This window comes from Ciconia boyciana, chromosome 4 (assembly GCF_034638445.1).
Source record: "Ciconia boyciana chromosome 4, ASM3463844v1, whole genome shotgun sequence".
Lineage (NCBI taxonomy): Eukaryota > Metazoa > Chordata > Aves > Ciconiiformes > Ciconiidae > Ciconia > Ciconia boyciana.
In genome coordinates, this window is record NC_132937.1 from 14,918,396 (window position 1) to 14,939,038 (window position 20,643).

The 20,643-nt window shown below is 50.6% G+C and overlaps 1 protein-coding gene across 3 annotated transcripts in view; it reads right to left on the minus strand.

Annotated features, from left to right (window-relative positions):
* CTIF (cap binding complex dependent translation initiation factor) overlaps window positions 1-20,643 on the minus strand; it is a 150,590-nt gene that overhangs the window by 19,196 nt on the left and 110,751 nt on the right. For all 3 annotated transcript variants that reach the window (XM_072859615.1, XM_072859614.1, XM_072859616.1), the window contains one exon: window positions 2,598-2,753. In XM_072859615.1, the coding sequence (XP_072715716.1) occupies window positions 2,598-2,753 (156 nt within the window). The remainder of the gene's footprint in view (window positions 1-2,597; window positions 2,754-20,643) is intronic.

Genomic DNA, 20,643 nt, shown 5'->3' on the forward strand with positions numbered 1-20,643 from the left:
CGATTAACTAGCAAACCCCAGCATTTATCACTCCAGCCTTGCCTGAAATGAACTTCTCTTGATTTTTTTTTTTTTCCAGCCCACAAGACCAACCCATCCACAATGCTCAATAAATAACATTGGCATTGCCACCCAACGCCCCAGCCACATCCCCAGCTCCTCCTCACCAGGCCACCCAGCATCGATGTCCTCGCTACCATCCCTGCTTCCTCCCACCTGGCCCAGCTCCACAATTAATGATGGTGTTAATAAGCTTTTATTGGGGGGCAGGAGGAAAGGAGCTGGAGAGAGGAAGCTTTGCAGGGGGAAGGGAAGAGATGTTCCTGCCTCAGTCATCAGGCAACTTTCCCCTTCCTCTTGCTCACTCCCTTGCTGACCTTTGGCTGAGTCTGCCAAAGCTATAAAGGAAAAGGGAAAAAGGAAAAAAAAGACAGAGAAACTAAAAAGCAAGAAGGAGCTGAAAGGACAGGCAGAGGGAGAGATTTTATCTCACCTCTAGTAATGATTTATCATCAAAGTATGGGTGGATGGGGGCAGAGGGAGCTAAGCATGATTGTGGGCAGCGTGGAGGGGCTTTGCTGGGGGATACCCAAGGGGGACCGAGTTAGGGGCGAGGGGCTGAGACTGTACATGGGGATGTATGTGCTGATCAGCAAGAAGGGGAAAAAACCCATGATGAGATGAGCACTACTACACCTTGTGAACCTGTCCTGAGGCAAGTGGAGGTCCCAAACCTTATAGGCCATGGTGACACCCCCTCCTGCCCTGGGACACCAGCCTATGCGCTTCATGAAGCTCACCAAGGGATGAGCACTGTGCACGATTAGGGAGTTTCCACCATCTCATGGAGCACCTGGCAGGGCCACCCTGTGCACATGTCCCTGTCCTCTCCTGGGTGCAGCTGGAAGAGCTCACCACCACCTCCTCAGCTGCGTCTACAGCCTGGCTTTGGCTCTGGCAACCATCTCAGAGCCTGGCACCTATCGCTGCTGATAAATAGGTGGTCCTGTTCTCCTGGGTTGGCCCTGTGCATCAGGATTAGCTGATGGCGGCAAAAAACGGTGGCAGATGAAAACCCGTCCTAGAGCCGTGGAAGTTGAACGGTGTGAGTCAAACTCACAACCCTGCGGAGCAAACAGTCACAGAACAGCCATTTTGGGGCAGGAGAGCTGGAAGACTCAGGCTCACCCATGTCAGCTAGGCTAAGAGTCTTCTTCTCTGACAAACAACACCATAGGGACAGAGCTGTCCTGCTAAGGAACAGAGATGTATTTTTAAGAAGCAAATTTATGCATGATGTCTTGATATAATTAGTAAAGGCTTTTTATGGAGCTGCCCTGTAGCAAAAAATATCCCTGATACATGAAAATCATGTCCTTCTGCACACCTCTAGATCACCACCGTGTCCCCACATATCGGCAAGGCGACAAGAGGGACCGTGACAGCACAGGCAGACAGGAGTGGGCAGGGAAAAATCCTGGCAGAATCAGGGCTGGGTTGTGTCACGACTGTGATGGGAAGCGGAGGGGAATGGGGACTTTGCTAGACGCCAAGATCTTCCCCATAAGGTGACACATACCGCTGTGGGCAGAGATTTTGGGGAAGTTAGGCTATTCTTAGCATCCCTCTCCCACCTCCTCCTCTGGATATGTGTGCCTCGTCACGATGCCTGGACTCTTTCTCACTGCTACAGTCACCGTCTGTGAACCCTACCCACAATATTACTGCAAAGACAAAATGTTTATGATGTGTTTGCATTCAGAGAAAACTTCCCATGCATGTAAAAAACTCATCACTGGCAGTTTCTTTATCCTTCCCTTGCCCAAGGTCTAGTGGAGAACTTATTTTACAGTGAGTTATTTACGGCCCAACAGAAGCGCTACTGAAAATTTGAGATTCACAGCTCCAACCCTGGGCAACAAGGCAGATTTTTCTGAGAAAGTCTTCTACAGACAGCAGCAGGGGACAAAACCATCTTTAAAACAGGATGGGGAAAGCCCTCTCCTGCTCTGTTGAACATTAACACTTGAGTTGCCTTTTCTGTTTGTCCTCACCGAAGTTTCTGCCACCACCCCGAACCATGGGGAGCTCAGGCTCTGAAATGAGCTCATCAGGAGCTCAGGTTCTGAAATGTCCCTCACCCTGGTGGCAGGGCTGTGTTTCTGCTGCACAGGGTGGGGAGTAAGGACATATGGGACCTCACCTATCTCCCTCTTCCCTCCCCTCAGTCCGTCTGATCTATTCATGTGGCTTCACCTGCTTTTAAGAAGCTGTTTAAGCCCCTTCAGTGGGGATTTTCTCAACGCTGGGATTTGCAAACTCAAACTTTGTGTTTGCAATCCCAACTGTTGGGCTTTGCAGACCCTTGGACAAAGGGGTCTTGCTTGGTGCACAAGCTTTTAATTAGCGGAAACACGATATGCAGGAAAAGCCAAGCATCCCTGCAGACATAGGTACTTTTGGGGTGAGAACTGTTGATGCTGGCAAAGCAAACCTCTAGGAATCATAAAGCAAACATCTATGAATCGTGGTCACCTCAGCACTGCAACGCAACAGCTTGGCCCAGGTGGAGAAGGACAAACTCTGAAGGCGTTTACCTCCCTGAGGCAGGTATAAATGGGGCAGACAAGGACTCGAAAGGGCTCTCCGGTGCTGCTCCTCATAGTGCCGAAGACTTCGCAGAGAAAGGTGATGAACCCCAGCCAGCGCTCCACGTCCCGCTGCTGCAACTCCTCCCGCATGGTGAAATCCTTCTGCAAGAGGGACAGAGACAACAGGCTGCATCAGCAAAACCGCATCGCCATGGGAGAGGCAACGGCTGTCTAGAGAGAGAATTAGGAGGAAATTGAAACTCAGGGTGGGGGGAGGAAGACAAACAGACTGAGTCTTTAGTAACAGCGGGGAGATTACTCAATGCACGCGGAGTGGCTGGAATTTCAACACAGCAAAGCCACCAGAAAGCAGGTACTGTAGAAATATCACCAACCCCTGCAATAACTGTCATGGTTTGCGCTAGAGAGGGTGTCCCCCGTGCCCTGCCCTCCCCCTCAGACAGACACGGGGACTCTTTTCCATATGCACAACCAAGATCGAATAAAAGCAGCAACAAAGAGGTTAAATGAAATGCAGGGGAAATGCAATGAATGCTGGTGGCCATGCCGGGCTTTGTGGTCCAGGTGGACCTGCCCAGCCTGTTCATTCCAGTATCTTCAGCAGACCCAGAGTTTGGCCAGGGGCATCCTAATAGCCTGGCTGCTCCCTGGGGTCTCACGAAAATACAGCAGAGACTGGCTCCCTGCCTGACCAGAAGAAGATCAGGGCAGCCCAGGCTTGGCATTAAAAGGTCACCCTGCTCCTGAGCTGATGGTTGCCATGACCAAGGATTATCCGAATGACATGATTTATGGAGCAACATCAGGAGGAAGTGTGTAGGGAGACAGCTGCCTCCTCATCAGTCCTCCAGCTGGGGAGAAAAAAAGGGGTTTGCCCAAAGGCAGGATATGAAAAGGGATGTGTGTGTTGGGAGTGTGTGGCAAAGAGCAAGGGGCAACATAGAAAAGCAAATAAAAACCTTTCTAGAGGATGTCACAAGAGAGTGCACTGCACTCAGAGCCAAGAGGGTTTCCCTGGGCTCTCAGCGATGCTGCAGAGCTTCTTGCAAGATGTCCCACGCGACTTCGCTTGTCTGTCTCCATAGTGACCTTTCCCCGGTATTAAAAATTAGTAGACACTAAGCAGGGGAAAATTAAGGAACAGGACAAGTTTGTTCTCAACACCATGTGTCCCCAATGCGGGTTGCACAACATTTGAAATCCAGCAACTAAATAAATTATCTTTTTCATCTCAGTTTATTCCTACTGCCTGAGACAAAGGGTTTTGCTGCTGTGAATGCTCCGACCTGCAGCTGCACTCTGCAAAGCCAGGGAGATATAAAAGCCACCACACCAAAGTTTGCTCTCATGCCCCGGACAACACATGGGAGATCTTTCTTTTGAAACAAAGGTAAGTAAAGCAGCTGCTAAAGAAAGCCAGGAAAAAGTGCGATGATTATTTTCATGACACAACCGTATGCATAGAAGATCCAAGACAGGAGCTATTTATATGTTTCATTACAAAAGGAAAAAAATATATGTATTTGCATATGCAGGAAAAAGACTTGTAAAATAACTGAGGCACTTATTAACTAAACAGTGATGACTAATTCCTCTCTACACCCATTTCTATAAGGCAGTTGCCCAACTGTGTCTGTGACTCCAAAGTCAACCTGCAGCCAGATCCTGTTGGGTCTTTCCAGACTCTCTGGGGGAGTTTGCAGAGCTCGTCCTTTCGTTATCCAGCCAGTCCCAGGGCAGTGATGGAGGAGAGAGTTATTTGCCAGCTCAGGTTATCACCCCAGGGTTACCAAATTACTCGTTCTGGAGTTTTCATTTGAATTTTAATTAAAAAAAAAAAAAAATCAAAGAGAAATGACCTCCTGACTACTGAGAAATTAAAAAACCAAGTGAGAGCATCCTGTGCCCCTCGTCTGCACCAACGGGGACCTCCAGCCTTGCCCACCCATAAGGTCATGCACCAGCCACCTCTGCCCTGGGACAAAAAGCACCCTTTGAACCCTGGAGCTCTTCCTTGATGCCCCGAGACCCCTCCATCCCCTGGCACTGAGTTGTCTCCTGCATCTCACAGAGCATCCCACCTCCACCTCCACCTCCATCTCCACAGAGCATCCCACAGAGCATCCCACCTGGCTCCAGAGCCTGAGCCATCCTACCCCTCCCAGGCTGGATGCCCCCCCAGCAGCCCTCCTGTCCTGCCTGGGAAGGTCCACACTGATGAGCCTGGGGAGTTGGGCTGTATTTCGGGATGCCTGGGGCATGCTGGGAGATTCCTAGCAGCTTGGGATAACCACATGGGCTCTGTGGTCCCAGATTACTGGGAAAGAATAAAAATCACTGCAGGAAACTCTCTTCCTTCCCATTCCTGCTTCAAACACATTGCCCCGCTCCACAGTCTTGCAAGAGAGAAAACTGACTTTTCAACAGCTTCTCTTTAAAAAAATATTTTCTGTAAAAAAACCCATCAAACCAACCAACCAAACAAAAAATTTCCATAAAACAGCCACCAAACCAAACCAAACTCATCAGGCCTGGGATGGGAGCTGGGCAGGAAGGGATGCCACAACCCAGCACCCCCTTTTTTTCATCCTACGGCACCCAGTGGGTGATGCCACCCAGTAGAGACATCAATGAACACTCTGCCCTCAGCTTTGCAGCTGAAGGAGACCATTGCAAAAGAAAAGGGACTGGGGTCCTCTCCTACCCCACCAAGTAATGAAAAAGCTTGTGCAGACTTTCATGGACCCCCATGAAGGACAGGAGCAGGGGATGGAACGTGGGATGGATGCAGAGGTCACTATGAACATTTTCACCCAGAACGTGATACTGCAGTGGGAATAACTTTGCTCCATTTGCAGCCTCAGGTTGGGCCAAACTTTGCAAAAGGAGATTGTTTGCATGTACTCTGCAAAAGGGGGGGCTGATACCGATTCCTTTGACAAAGTAGGAAAAGCACCTTGCTGGAGTTAGGAATTATGTTTTTTGGACCATGCCTGCCTATAGGCAAGAGTTGAGCTTGCCAGGAGCTGAACCTCCACGGTAGCTGGACTTGCAGCACCAGGGATCTCCTGAAGCATCCTGAGATACCCAGCTGCTTCGGCCCCGCAGGGCGGTGCTACACCAGTGTCAGCGCGCACGAGGAAGGTGGCTTGGGGAGCTTTGTCCTTAAATTTGGCCTTCAGACAGCAGGTTTGACTAGTACCATGGCACGCACAGACGGGCAAGTCAACATGAACGCCACCTGTGCAGAGGTGTCCCACCTCCCTTGGGGTGTCCATGTTTGAGGAGACCACTGCTGTCATCTAGGTAATTTGGTCAACGGAGTTACGGGTGTGATTCACCTGGCTGCATGTCGGCTGTGCTCCCAGCAGGACCCGTGACCCATCATGCTGGGCATGGAGAACGTGGAGAGCAACTCAATCGCTTCTCCAAAGGGTTTGCAACCAAAATGGATGAGCCAGACTAACAGCGTGGGAGATGTGAAGAGCTGGCTGGCAGCGAAGAGCGGCTCAGCAGAGAACAAAACCCATGTCCCACGTGCCCAGGGCACATCTGATGGAGCTGTGCCCTGACCCACAGACCTCTGCACCACCAATGAGAAGCCTTGAGGAGGCTGAAGAGCACTGAAACCGGACGGCCGGGTCACTGCCCTGCCCAGTGAACTTTCTTTGCTCTGGAAATGCCTCACGGAGTTATATAAAAATAACCTGTGGATTGACTTGCCCCATGCTTAGGTGGTGATGTCAGGGCACTAAGCAAATTATCTTTCATCAGTTTGGCTGTATTTTTAAACATGAATTGTATTACTAATTTTGGGGTGCCCTGGCCTGTAGATAATCTGGGTGTATTTACTGGATGACCTTCCTTCAGTGCCTATAGTTTAAAATAAAATTTATTTATACCAGGTAGCAGGGTTGACCTCCCTTCTCTGCCTGGTTTGGGAGAAGAGTTCATTGGGAAAACATGCAGCAAGCGGGGAGATGCCAAGGAGACCTCTGAAGAGGTCTCACACAGGACAAGTTTGGGGCATAAACCAGAAGGCTAAGCATGTTCATCATGTTGGGCCTCACCATGTGTGATGGGTAAGTCAGGGGTGTTCACGGATGGGCACAGGCAAGCATGCCACAGCTTGGCCCACCCTCTGACATCCCCCACTGGAACATTTCTAAGTGTGACAAGGACTCCTTGAGCTGAAGCTCCTGCTGAGCTTCTGCCAGCAATGGAAACAGGAAATGCCTTTTGTGTTGGGACTCTCCACTCTTGCACCCAAGTCAAAGCCCGCTGTGTAGGTGTAGCTCATGCAACGCTATCCATTCTTGGCCCAGACATGAGATCTCTCCAAGACCAAGATCAAGCTAGAAGAACCAAGAAGACTGGCCACTCCACAGGAGAGGAGGAAAATTCCTGCTCTGCCATTTTTGGTGGGCAGCAGAGTCAAGGAGGACAAGAAGCAGAATTTTGCCATCAGACCTAAGCTCTCACTCCAGCCCAGACAGCTGCAGCCAAAAATTCATCCCTCGGGAGTTTGCCACACTGTTTTTTTAAGACGAGTCCCAAATAACTCTGCCCCAGATCTGGGCCCACCGACTCATGGCTGACTCTGTCAGCAGCAAGTTAGAGGGCAAAAGTTTAGCGTGGGATAAAAATGAGGGTTAATTTAAGCATCACCACCTTCTGATGGAAAAAAAAAGACACATTTAGGCTTGTTGCTCTGTAAACACAAGGCTCTTCCTCTGGCAGCTCTGCTGTTTACTCAGTCATTGTCAAGGAGGCAGGAAATACTGAGTCAGAAATACTGCGCAAAAAGAAATATATAATGCTTAGATATCAGTGCTAGGCGCTATATAAAAAGCTGAGAGAGGCTGTGCTAAATACTTGATCTTACTAGCAATGTGCTACAAAAGGTTGGAGCCTTAAATGGCTCTTTGGAAAGGGCCTGAGACAAATAAAATGGGTTCAAGGAGGGAGCTTGCGGGTAAGGGCTGGGACAGCACCCGTCCCTTGTCGCTCTCCTGGAGAAGCACACCCTCTGCCTGCTCCCTCCCCAAACCCTCCTAGAAAGGGCTCTGATAAATGACACTTTGCACACTTAACACTGCTGCATTATTCCCTATTTATAATTTAAATAATACTTGTACTTAGGTCCTGGCTTGGAGGAGGCTCTGGAGCATAGCTTTGCTTTCTGGGGAGTATAACCCAGCGAGATGAGCAGTTTGTGGCACCAGCGTGCAGAAGCAGCTCAGGAGGTGCTGGAGAAACCTGTGGCAGCACCAGAGACTGATCAAACACCTCTGCCTGTGGATGCTCAGGGTCTCACCAAGCTCCTCCGAAGCAGAGCTATCAATCACCCACAGCTTCATTGGGAACATCTCACTCCACACAGACACCACTACACAAGCTCCTTTGCTGTACTAAACCACCAGAGATGGTGGGACATGAGGTGGGACCATCAGCTCTTCCATTGGCTCTGCTCTTCCTCCAACCACCCGCAGCAACACTCCAGGCCTCTCTGCCTGCACCCCGCTGACACTCCCTGAGGACCAAACCATACCGAGATCCCACCACACAATCCTTGCCCATGCTACTGCCAGCCCAGGGAAAATAAGACAAAGCAGAGTAAGGCGATGATAGAAAGCCTGCTTTGAGCCAACAGCTTCCACGCAGGACTGGGCAACCACAGCACAGGAGACTGAGATTTATTTCCAGTCCTGCGTGGGCTCCCGTCACCTCTGTACCCTGATTTCCCAGCTGGCAAATGGGAATGATTTACTCATCTTCCTCTGCAAAGTGCTTTGGGGCGTGTGACTGAGACATGCAAATCACGGCAATTATTATTACTCCAACAAAGGAGCTATTGACATTTAAAGCAGATAAAGATTTTAAATTACAGATGACACCCTGTGCCCAGCCTCGCAAAGGTCCTGGCTTCACCCAGCCATGAGGCATTTCACTCCCACAGACTTTCATCACGCCGTTTCCTCCAAGCTGGATCTGCACCAGATGAACATGCACCAGCTTCTTCTCGGGGTGTTTTGGCCACTTTGGGAAGAGCAGCAAATCCTACTGGTGGCCTTCAGCGTGGACCTGGTTTCAGGATGGCCACAGCTCTGTGAACATTTCTAATCAGAAAGGTCTCCAAAATACATCACATGGTGAAGGTCCAGGTTACCACGCCTGTGACCACCATCCCGTGGGCACCTATGGCTCATCAGCCGACCACCAGATGATATATAACTTGCATTAAATGCCACTGACCAGTTCTACAAGAACAACTCACCAAAGATCCTGCAGCCATCAGACAGACACAAATAGTGCTTATTCCTCTCCAAAGGATTTGGGCAGGAAGGGGAAAGTAAGGTCAGAAAACTCCTGGTTCTTCTCAAGGAGATGCTGACCCAACTCCGAGTATTAGGAACATCCATGATTTTAAATTCCTCAGGTTTGGGCAACCAAGGCAGCTGATAACCAGAGCCAACAGGAGCTGTGGGTACTTCCCATGTCTCCAAACACCCTGAGATGACCAAGTGGGTGATCACTTGAACCTCCTGCCCCCTGGTCTCACCATGACCTCTCCATCTGGCTCCAAATCTGGGATCAACAGCAATTACCCACCCAATGTGGGCATCTCACAGCTTGAGCCAGTGATGTCTTTGAGGTCCTCAGGGGCTGCAGAGGTGCAAGCAGTTAATTATTGATTTAGTTGAGGTTTAAAGCACCCAGGTGGGAAAATAATGATGGATGCGCAAACAGAAAAGCGTTGTTGTTAACCTAGCAGTTGCTAAAGATCTTGGCGCACTGTCTCAGTAGAAGCTCTGAGATGACCAGGAGGGTGAAGTAGCATGGTCTGCACACCATGAACAGCAAACACCATTTTGTCCTGGCACAGAAATCTGCTTTAACGACCCTCTGAGTGCAGAGAAAGCAGAGTGAGGAGAAGAGGCAGCCCAAAGGAAATGCCCTGGTCTCCTGTTATCTCCTTCTTTTCTGTCGTGGAGGGGAAAAGATCAGAATTGAGATGTGGCCACGTCCTGGGAAGACACAGTGTCCCACAGGTCAGCAGAGCTTACTGCTGAATTGTAGCAAATCTCATTTCCACCAGAACACATTTGCATCTCCGCTGAGTTACCAAGGCTTATACCATGTTATCGCAGGAATGTTTCTCCAAATAATTTTCAAGTGGGATAATGCACAGAGCAGAAATACTCTGGAAAAGAGAGTGGGATGCTCTGGGAGCTCAGGTTGCTTCACCAGAGGATGTTTGCCAGCACCTCCTCCAGTGGTACCCAGGTGACAGAGTTGTCTTCCTCATTACTTAATTTTTATTGCCGCCCTTCCTACCTAGCACCTTTCTGGATTCCCAAACATGTGCCAGGGTGTCAGCTCAGCTGGATAACAGCGGTTTATTACCACTTTAAAGCACTGTTATCCCATGAGCCTAGACACAATCACACAGCAAAACGTCATTGCCTGCCCTAGCCAGACCTTACAGCGAGCAGAGGGACACGGACAGACAGCAGGACACATGGACACAGGGAACTAATGATACCTTTGAGAGCCAGAAGCCAACCTCTCAGTCCCGTGGAGAGGGACTGGCGGGGAGACAAGGGCCCACAAAGAAATACAAATTAATTTCCTTGCTGGGTTGTCATCAGAGCAGCCAGGGTGCCCGTTTGACCCGGCCCTGAAGACACCCCACGGCTGTAACGCCTGGAGGAGGCAGCTCCTGCTTGGCAGGCTTGCTCCTCTGGAGTGTTGCAGAAGATCCTCATTATATTCATTTAAGTCCCGGTGCTGCAGGAACCCTGAGGCAGCGACGTGCCCTTTGCCTTTGCGAGCGTGTGTGGGAAAACCTCGGGTCACCTTTGGATGTTGGGAGACACTGTGCATCCTCTCCTGGGCAGCCGTTCCCCGAGGTGGGGGCAAAGCATCCATGTCCCCAAGAGCATCCCATCCCCGGGACAGCAATCCCCTCCCTGCTACACAGAGGTGGTAGGAAGAAAGAGGATCAAGCACAGCAGTTCCCTGCCCATCCCAGCATCCGCAGCAGCGCTGGCACCCCCACTGCATGGAAAAAATATATTAATATAAAACTCCCAGCCCATGGGCCGCATTCCCCAAAGCATAAGCTCAGTGTAAAACCATGCTGGTTTGAAGAAATGCCCCCAAGCAAGTGTATAGGGGCTGTTTTATATGGGTGGGGATGGTTTGATGGGCAGTTTTCAAGCCCTTCCCCGCATCAGGGCAAGGTCCGAGCCCCAACACCATCCCCAGCATCTGCTCCGAGGCCACTTCTGTGCCTGAAAAAATGCCCATCCCATGCCCAATTGGGGTGATGACTGGGACCCCAACGGAGGCTGATGGATGGATCCTGCTTGCAAATGTCGCAGCTGGAAAAGCCCAGCCTTGCAGCCCGGGGGAGATGCACCAGAGACCAGCTGGATTTTGCCAGCAGGCTGCATTCTTATTTTAAGCTCTGCACATGCAATGTGTCCTCTTTATAAGGCAGAGGTGCCAAGGGGTCTACGGGGACGAGCCAAGTTTGCAAAAAGGGATATAAGAGGAGAAAAAGTGGCCGTGGAGGCAGATGCTGCTTTGGCCAGGCACTGTGGCTGGAGAAATTCCACTTGCATTTGAAATGAAGCTGTGACCAAATGAAATGCCAGCCTGCCCACAGATGAATGAAACCAGGCAGGGAAAAAAAGCAGGCAGCTAATCCCATTTGCCGTCAGGAGCTTTTCTGCACAGGTGCTCCTGGTTTACATCGGCTGAGCCCTAGGAGGGATTTTCCTGGGTGCCCGGGAGCTGGCAGTAGGATGCTTTCCCTGTGGGATGCTAAGACCTTTCTAGCAAGTATGCACTTGGTGGTCCTTCACCATGGGGTGGGACCATCAATCTGCTGAGCTGGCTGTGGAGTGTAAGACACTGATGCTCAACCTCTGCTTCTCTGCAAGCCAGGACCAATGGATGAATGAAGCCCTGGTGGCTTCCCCCATCCCCGAAACCTGCCCCTGCGGTGGAAGTCCCCGAGGGTGGTGCAGGGAAGCGAACAACCTTCGGATGGACCTCAATGCACACAGATGGCCACAAACAGGTCCAAGAGGCATGGGGCATTATAGAAATCATCATAGAATCATGGAATAGTTCGGGTCGGAAGGGACCTTTAAAAGTCATCCAGTCCAACCCCCTGCCATGAGCAGGGACATCTCCAACTACATCAGGTTGCTCAGAGCCCCGTCCAACCTGGCCTTGAATGTTTCCAGGGATGGGGCAGCTACCACCTCTCTGGGCAACCTGGGCCAGTGTTTCACCACCCTCAGTGTAAAACTTTTCTTCCTTCTGTCTAGTCTGAATCTCCCCTCTTTTAGTTTAAAACCATTGCCCCTTGTCCTGTCACTACAGGCCCTGCTAAAAAGTCTGTCCCCATCTTTCTTCTAAGCCCCCTTTAAGTACTGGCAGGCTGCTATAAGGTCTCCCCGCAGCCTTCTCTTCTCCAGGCTGAACAACCCCAACTCTCAGCCTGTCCTCACAGCAGAGGTGCTCCAGCCCTCGGATCATCTTTGTGGCCCTCCCCTGGACCCGCTCCAACAGCTCCATGTCTTTCCTGTGCTGAGGACCCCAGAGCTCTATTATGGCCAGAGATCTTGGCTTTCTCCTTTAAAAGAAAGCAAAAAAAAAAGAAAGATGGATGTGCGAAAATGCGGTGGGTGGGAGAGCACCAGGGGTCCTGCAGGCAGCTGGCCAGATTCATCGTGGGATGGGTTTTCCCTTCATCTGCCCAGAGATTGAACTGCACAGGTAAGGAGGGAACCAGAGGAGTTAACAGACTCCCAGCCAGAGATATTAATGGCACCCAGAGTTCGTGTAAAGTTTCATACCGGGACCCTTTTCTAAATTCTTTCGGTCATGGGAGAAAACATTGCTACTGTTTAGTCTGCAGGGAGGTGGTGGCTCTGGCCCAGCACTCAACGTTGCTGAGCAAACATGCTGGAAAGCAGAGGGGCTGACAACCCTCTTATCTCCTCCACCTGCTTTTCACCCCGTCTCTCCCACTGCCGTGGCCAAGCATCCGACGGGCGTCAGGTACTGGTGCCGGAGCTCCCCGTTGGAAAGGCAGCTCCGGGCTCCCTGTGATGGGGGACAAGCAACCACTGAAAGCCGGGACTTGGAGGTGAAGTACCAGTCTGCTAAAAAAATATTATTTACACAAAAGAGCTCAGAAAATCTTTCTCAGGGGCTAATATTTACAAATCCTATGAAGCCAGGGAGTTTCTGCTATAGCAAATGTTTTTGTTTTTGTTTTGTTTTTTGTTTTTTTTTTTAAATGGATGTAAAAGATGCATTAACCTTTTCTGCTCATCCCCTGAAGCGTGCAGGTATGGAGCACCCTACAATGGCTCCGAAGCTGCCCATCCACGCTGGAAAAGCTGAGATTACAGAAAAGAGCTGCAAAAAACAACATTAACCTGCAAAACCTCTCAATCCCTCCAAACTTTCTGTCTCTAAAGGGATGCTCATGATTACCATGGCATATTTTGCAGCATATTGGCGGAGCGGCTGACTGTGAGCATCACCTTGTAAGACCACCAGACGACATGGACTGGAATATTAAGGGGATGCAGGGAAACACACCTTATTCTTATTAAGGAAGCAGAAATGGAAAGGGTTTGTCTTTCCAGCCTGACACTGTTTCCTTAGCCAGTGCATGCTTTGTTCTCGCTGTCTTCGCTTTCAGTTCCTGCTGCTCCTGGATTGGAGGTGATATCGCTGGGTTTGGGTTCCCTGTGCTGCCAGAGATGCTCCTCCCACCCCCTCTTTATTAAAAAAATAATATGCAGAGCGAGCAATGGTAATTAAAAGAACGAACGAAAGAAAGAAAGAAAGAAAGAAAGAAAGAAAGAGAAAGAAAGAAAGAAAAGTGGAGGAATTTATCACTGGGAAGGGAAAAGAAAGCACTCATTTTGGATGCTCAGTGAGCTGGGAGACCATGGGGAGGACCCCATGGGTGGCAGCACCACTGATGAGACCAGAGGACATGTGACGATGAGGTGGCATCATCCAGCCACACTTCGTTTGCTCCTGTCCTCAAGACTCGGATGCTGTGTTTCACACCGGTATCAGCCCTGTTTACTGGCCAGGCGCGGGACAGGGACCTGCAACACTCCTCATGCATCTCGTTTCTCACCTGCCGCGTATCCTTTAGCTCCTCCGCTCCCAGGAGTCTTCCCACCAAAGCCACTTCATGTCATCATTTTGCATTTGCTTGTTTAAGTGTCAGCAGTAGAAAAAGATGAGGCTGTGCAAAATGATACCCATGGGGGAGGTAAAGGGGATATGGACTCCACGGCAGCATTGATTCTCCAAATCCAGATTTTGACAGGTAGGTACACACAAAAACATCCAGCAGTGAAAAAACTAAGCCTAAGCCTGGCCAGGGGATGCTGACGGTGCCTGCGCTGTGACACCCATGCTGCAGGTCCCATGGGACCGTCCCTCCAGGGTGCCACCGCAGCAGGCCAGCTGTAAAGACCAGCCAAAATCTGCTCGGGGTAGCCTGTGCTTGAGCATGTCAATCAAGCCCACTTGGTTGGAAATCAAATTTGGTACAAATTCTTGTGGCTCAGCTAGAAATCCTTAAAAAAGATTTCCTGCTGGCGAGCACAAGAGGATCCCCCGTATCCCATGCACCCGCGGCCCGCAGCCGAGCGATGCCAGGGATGGGCAAAGCACAAACTATCCCATTTCCCCCCCTTCCCAGGAAACAAAAAGAGGTGCTGCCCTCTCCAATGTCCTTCTACTCAAACCCCAGCTCTGGGCTGACAATGGCGCCTGTGCCTGTTCTGGCCTTGGCTCAGGAGGTAACGTCCCTGGCACCTGCTTCTCCAGCGTGCTCCTCTGCCAGAAGGATGCTTTATCCCCTAGCAAAGTGACTGGGGGATGTGGGAGTTTGCAGGATGGGTCCCAGGCAGGGCGATGCATCGCAGGGTCCCAATGAGCCTCTGAAAATCCTGTCCCCAGGCGAGGCAAAGGGAACCAGCTAAGAGCAGGGCTAGGGATGGCAGAGTGGCTGTGGGTACCGGCAGCAGGGATCTTCCAAACCCACAGCACCCTGAAATCCCCACCTCAGGGCGACTGCAGCAGCCTGAGCCGGATTTATGCCGGAGCAGGCAGGAGCAGATGGTCTGGCAGGAGGGTGCCTTAGGCCGGCTGAGTCCCTGGGCTGGCAGGAGCGTGCTCCCGCATCCCGGGGTCAGATTTGAGCCTTTCAGGAGAAAACGGAGACCTGGAGCTGATGCCAGTCCAGTCTGGTCTGAGGGGATCTCAAGGTTGAAGTGCCCCCCCTGCCTCCAGCATTGTGGGTGGAGGGGGGTCCTCAGGCATTTCCTCACCTCTCTGTCAATGGATAAATGGATTTGGAGGCTTTCTTTTTTTTTTTTCTGTCTCTCCTACCAAAGGCCCTGGGGGACCCTGCATGGCCCTGAGCATCCTCACCCACCAGCAATGGCTGGGAGCAGCTAGGAGCCCACCCCACTGGTAGCCCACTGCCTGGATCTGGCCCAGAGCTGCAGGCAGGCTGCAGGCAGGCTGCAGGCAGGCTGTGCAGTCTGCAGTCTCCACCTAGAGCCCGGCAGAGCCTCTGCTCCGCGTTGCCTCTGTGCTGCAGCTCATGCACAGCGTGTGCACGGGTCCCATCACCCAAAGGCCCCTGGTCGGAACTTGGCTGTGCTCTTAGCAGGCAGCAGCAGCAGGCAGCAAAAGTAGGCAGCAGAAGCAGGCAGCAGAAGCAGGCAGCAGCTCAGCCAGGGATGCTCCTGACATTGCTCACTGCCAGCCTGCAGGACCAAGAGTCCCACTGCAAGACTCCGCTGAGTCCCACCACCACTGGGAGATGCCCAGATAGGGCATCCACTGGCTAGTGGAGATGATGGGACACCAAGTACCATCCCTGAGGTCACACCACACGCTGGAGCAAGGGCTGGTCCCCACCATGGCCTTGCAGCCTCAGCCCCTCCAGGGTGAAAAGGAGCCAGGAGAAACCACACACAACTTATTTACGGAGAAAAGGTGATGGCTATTTTTTCACAACACACCTGAGCATTGCAATATAAAATCTTACCAGCACATGGATTTCAAGTCAGATATGCCATCCTTTAAACTCTAAGGCCTTTTTTTTGTTTTTTGCAACTTAGTCCTGCTTCCCATCAATCTCTCAACTGCATGATGCCCTGCTACTCAAAACTAAACACCTTCTCTGTGCAGAGCCATGAGCATGGCTGTGTTGGATGGACTCCAGCCCCCAGCTACCTGCAGGGCAGTGGGGGTGACCCCCTTGGCATCCCCTGCGATGCCCACTGGTATGCTGGTGGCCCTATGGCCACCTCCCGCTGCAACTCAACTCTTCGAGGGGCTGTGAGCCCCAAAACCCACCTCTGGGCTCGGGCTGAGGACTGATGTGCAGTGCAACCCGGCAGCCGATTTAATTTGGGGTCTGGCTCAGCTATTCCCAGCTCAGAGGGCTCCTAGTGCTTGTGGGGCACAGCTCCTGTCCCCATCCCCTCCTTTCTGTCAGTGGGAAATGGTTGCCTTTTTTTTGCACTCCTTTAAAACCCCAGATCTTGGGTTACACCCTTTTTGTGCTCCATTAAACCCCCCCTCATCTCACCATCAGCCTCCAAGGAGGTGATGCCCGGTGCTCCCTCGCCCCTGCCACGTTCCCATGACATGGAAAGGCTGCGAAGGAGCCAGACGGCTCCTACAGCCATTGCTCCGCTTGGGAAAAGCAGCAAGTTTAAAGCATGCAGCTCAATATTTAATCTGTGGCTCTCCAATAACTCACGGACCCGCAGGGGACCTGTCTGCCAGCGGCTCCCGTAACCTCGATGGCAAAGCCGAGTGAGCATTATTACTACGGGCAGACGGCGATGGCTTGGCCAGACTCATGGGTAATGGCAGGGCCTGCTCTAATTGATACCGGGCTCTGCCCTTCACCTGCCAGCGCAGGCAGGGTGCCAGCCCGCTCCCCTGGCTCCCTCTCCTGCCCACTGCCAACACTTGCATGGGTTATGTTTGGCCCAGATGACTATGCAAAATAATAATAAAAAATATAAAAAATATAAAATTATTAAAATAACAAAACAATAAATATCAAAATAATAAAAATAGAAAATTATAAAATAATACATAATAAAAAATTTAAAATAATAAACACCCTGTTACAGAATTACAGAGCATCTTCAGAAACACAATTTGGGGCAAAGGAGAGGGAACGCATCTCCTTCCCGCTCCTCCTTTTCTCCGCGCTTGAGAGCAGGAGGATGCAGGCAGCTGGGGGTGCTCCTCGGACCCACCCACAGGGCTGCGCTCCCTGTCTCCCTCTAAGCCCGTATATATGTGTGTGCATGAATTTAGAATTGTCTGCAAATTCCTTGGGCATATAGAAAATAAATCCCATCTGCAAAGCTGCATTTAGCAGGCAGCTTTTGCTGGTGAGTCCCACTGCAGTTTACAAAACCAGGACAGCGCTGTCAACATCAGCGCAGAAATGTAAGGAAAAAGGTTTCCAAGCTCTGCAAGTTTCTGCAAACCCCCAAAAGAAGGTGTTTACACAAGGGCAGCATTATTTGCTATTTCTCTGCCTGTGCTGGGCTCCTGCGGGGCTGGCAGAGCCCATGCACACATCAACTCTGAGGTTCACCACCAAGATGTCCCTCATCCCCCCAGAAGAGCACTGGGGAGCAGCTTGAGCCAAGGAGGCTTTCATCATTGAATCACCACCTCACCTTGGGGAGTGCTCATCAAACTCTTCTGGAAGAGAAACCAAAGGCAGCGACGTCGGGCTCATGCACAGATCGAAGAGACGGATGTGGTGCTGCTCCATGGAGCTGAGCGTCCAAGCCCTCACCGCTGCGGCACTCAAGGCACACATATTTCTGGCCTTGGGGCTTGCTCCAGGGACCTTGGGACCTTTTTCCCCCCCTATCTTTCAGTGAAGCAACCTCTCTGATGTCTCCTGGGCAATGCCTTTTCTAAGACAAGTGGTACCAATGCCTTTTCTAAGACAAGTGTGTTTTCAGTGCATGAGCTGGACCATCTGTAATTAAATTAAATTAAAAACAGCCACAGAAAGAGGGCCACTGGGTTTGCAGTCAATGCTGGACATGGCATACAGGGCAGATGCTCTCCAGCTGTGCTCGGTTCCTCCTGCCTCCACCTCTGTCAAACCACAAACCATTCCCTGCTGAAGACTCAGACCTTAATCATTTTAAGGGAGAAAAAAATCTGCCTTTCAGCATTAACCATGTGTATTATTTCCATGTCCCAATTCTCACAGTATTCCCTCGGTGTCTTTATCCTCACAACCCCTGTGATGCAGAAAAGGCTGCTATCACTGGGAGGTTAAGTCATTTGCTCAAATGATGAGCAAGTCTATGGCATAGGAGGGATTTCAGCTCATTCCTTCCAAATCCTCATGCTCAGCATAGTAAACACTTCCCTTTGCACCCTGATTGATTGATTCTCCAGTACCCAATGCCACAACATCTACATCCCAAGAAGGGTTCCAATCTAAATTTCCCTCTTCAATCCTCTGCCTGGGCTGACAACAACAGGTTTTGTTTTATGAGCTTGGCCACCATCTTGGTTGACCCCTCCAGAAGTGGTTACACTGACAATCTCAAACCCAGCCGAGTCCACCAAAACCCAACTGCAACCTCTGCCAAAAGCCACGGGATTCCACTCAAGTTTCTACAACCAGAGTGAAGCACAGCACCGAACCAAGGAAGGGCCATTTCTGGGGCATCAAGAGATTAAACTAAGACGGTGAAGAAACCCTGCGTGGGTATGTGATAAGGTATGCAATAGGGTATGTCATAGGGTACGCTTTAGGGTGTGCAATAGGGTGTGCATTAGGGCATGCAATAGAGTATGCAATAAGGTATGCAACAGGGTATGCATTAGGGTATGCCACAGGGTATACCACAGGGTACGCATGAGGGTATGCATCAGGGTGTACTATAGGGTATGCAATAGGGAATGCAATAGGGTATGCCGCAGGGTATGCATTCAGGTATGCAATAGCGTATGCATTAGGGTGTACCATACGGTATGCAATAGGGAATGCAATAGGGTATGCATTAGGGTATGCGTTAGGGTGTGCCATAGGGTATCCATTAGGGTATGCAACAGGGTACACAACAGGTTATGCACTCAGGTATGTAATAGGGTACGCAACAGGGTATGCCGTAGGATATGCATTAGGGTATGCCATGGGGTATGCAACAAATTGCCCTTCTCCACTTGCACCAAGGCATTTCCAACCACAGGGACGTACCAGGCGCTGGCTCTGGCTGGAGGCCGGCATGCGCTCTGCAGCGGGCATTGCTGCTCTGTGTCGAGATGTGCATTTTGTGGTGGGTTTTTTTTCCTTAAAAGAAGGTATCAGCCTTCTCTTTGATGTGCTGTTGGCCACGGTTGCTAAGGGGAGCAGTGTACAATTACAGCCTCAGTGATGTCCACTCTAATAATACACTTGGCTCTGCATAGCTCAGATGCAGACACAGCTCTGCTATAAAGAGCACGGCCATTTCAACAGAGGAATACTCCAACTTATGTTACATGTGAAGGGTTTGTGGCACATTGCTTAACACCCTCCCCACTGAAAAAGAAAAGCACCGCAGCCAGTACAAGCCAGTGAGTGAAACTATGACAAGCAAAAACCTCTTGCAGGAGACTTACTTTCAATTTATTAATTAAGAAGGTATTTCTAGAGGGGTGAAGAAACCATACATGTATCCACCAAGATGTTCTTGCATGCCCCCATCCGCCCAAGCTCCTCAGGCCCAATTTGGCCAGGTCCATCCCAAGGGCTTGTGCAGCCCAAAATCGCTCCTCGTACCAAACCCCAAACCAAACTCAATGAGGAGAAAATCAAACCCAAATGACCCCCGCCCAGTGCCGAGCCCCTGCATGGCAGCATCTCCCCTAGCCTGACCAGCCGCCCACCCCATGACTCCCCTTTCTACGTCTCCCTTCAGCATCCCGAAAGGTTTGCAGCACCCAAATTCAAGACTCAGACAAGATTTGGGACCAAAACACAGAGTGAGGGATAAATTCAAACCAGAATTTTCCCGATAGATCCCCTTAGAGCCTGAAATGGTGCAACACCGGCTGGGGGGATGCTCTTCAGAGGAGCTGCCTGCAGGGAGGGGGATGACATGACAGCATTCCCATGCCATGGTGCTGGCATCTGTTGGGATCAAAACAAGTCCCCTGAGATAAGCTGTGAACATACGCACCCCCGAGCATGAGCACCTTGTCAACAGCTGAAAACATAAGAGAAGCCAGGTTAAAAAGACAGTTTATTCAGTTTATTGCCCGCTCTGCGGGAAAACCCCTTGCTGCTTGCTTTAAGGTCCAGCGGGGTATAGGGATGCTGTCTATAGGTACCGGGATGCTGGAAGGGTGGCTCAGCGGGTTAATGCATTAATTTATGAGATCCTCCGGTGGGGCTGAGTCGTTGCCATCGCAGTCCCAAGAGAAAGGGACAAACAAGCCCCTGCAAAACAGGAGCATCTGCCAGGAGCAGATGGGGGGGCGAGTGATCCAGCCCCAGGTGCCAGCAGCGGTGGGGGGGGATCACGCTGATCCCGATTTATCACACCCCAGCAGAATAATTCCCCAGCTTGCCAGTGCCCGGCGAGCCGAGCTCCTTACGTCCGGGGATCAGATTAGTCTGAAAGGTGCTAGAGAGACATAAATCCAGCTCTGGAGCAAGCATTTTATTAAAGTTTTTTTTTTTAATTAATGGTAAATTATGTAGAAATGGCTGATGGAAAATATCATATGGTGGAGGGGCCATGACTGGACCTGGGTAATGTTATATTGTCAACCATGTATCAATATATCATATTGATATTGATACATCAATGTTATATCATCAACCATATATCAATATATCATATTGATATTGATAATATATCATATATGAATACCATCAACCCCTTTATTTCACATCAAGGCAGCTGCAATGAATCTT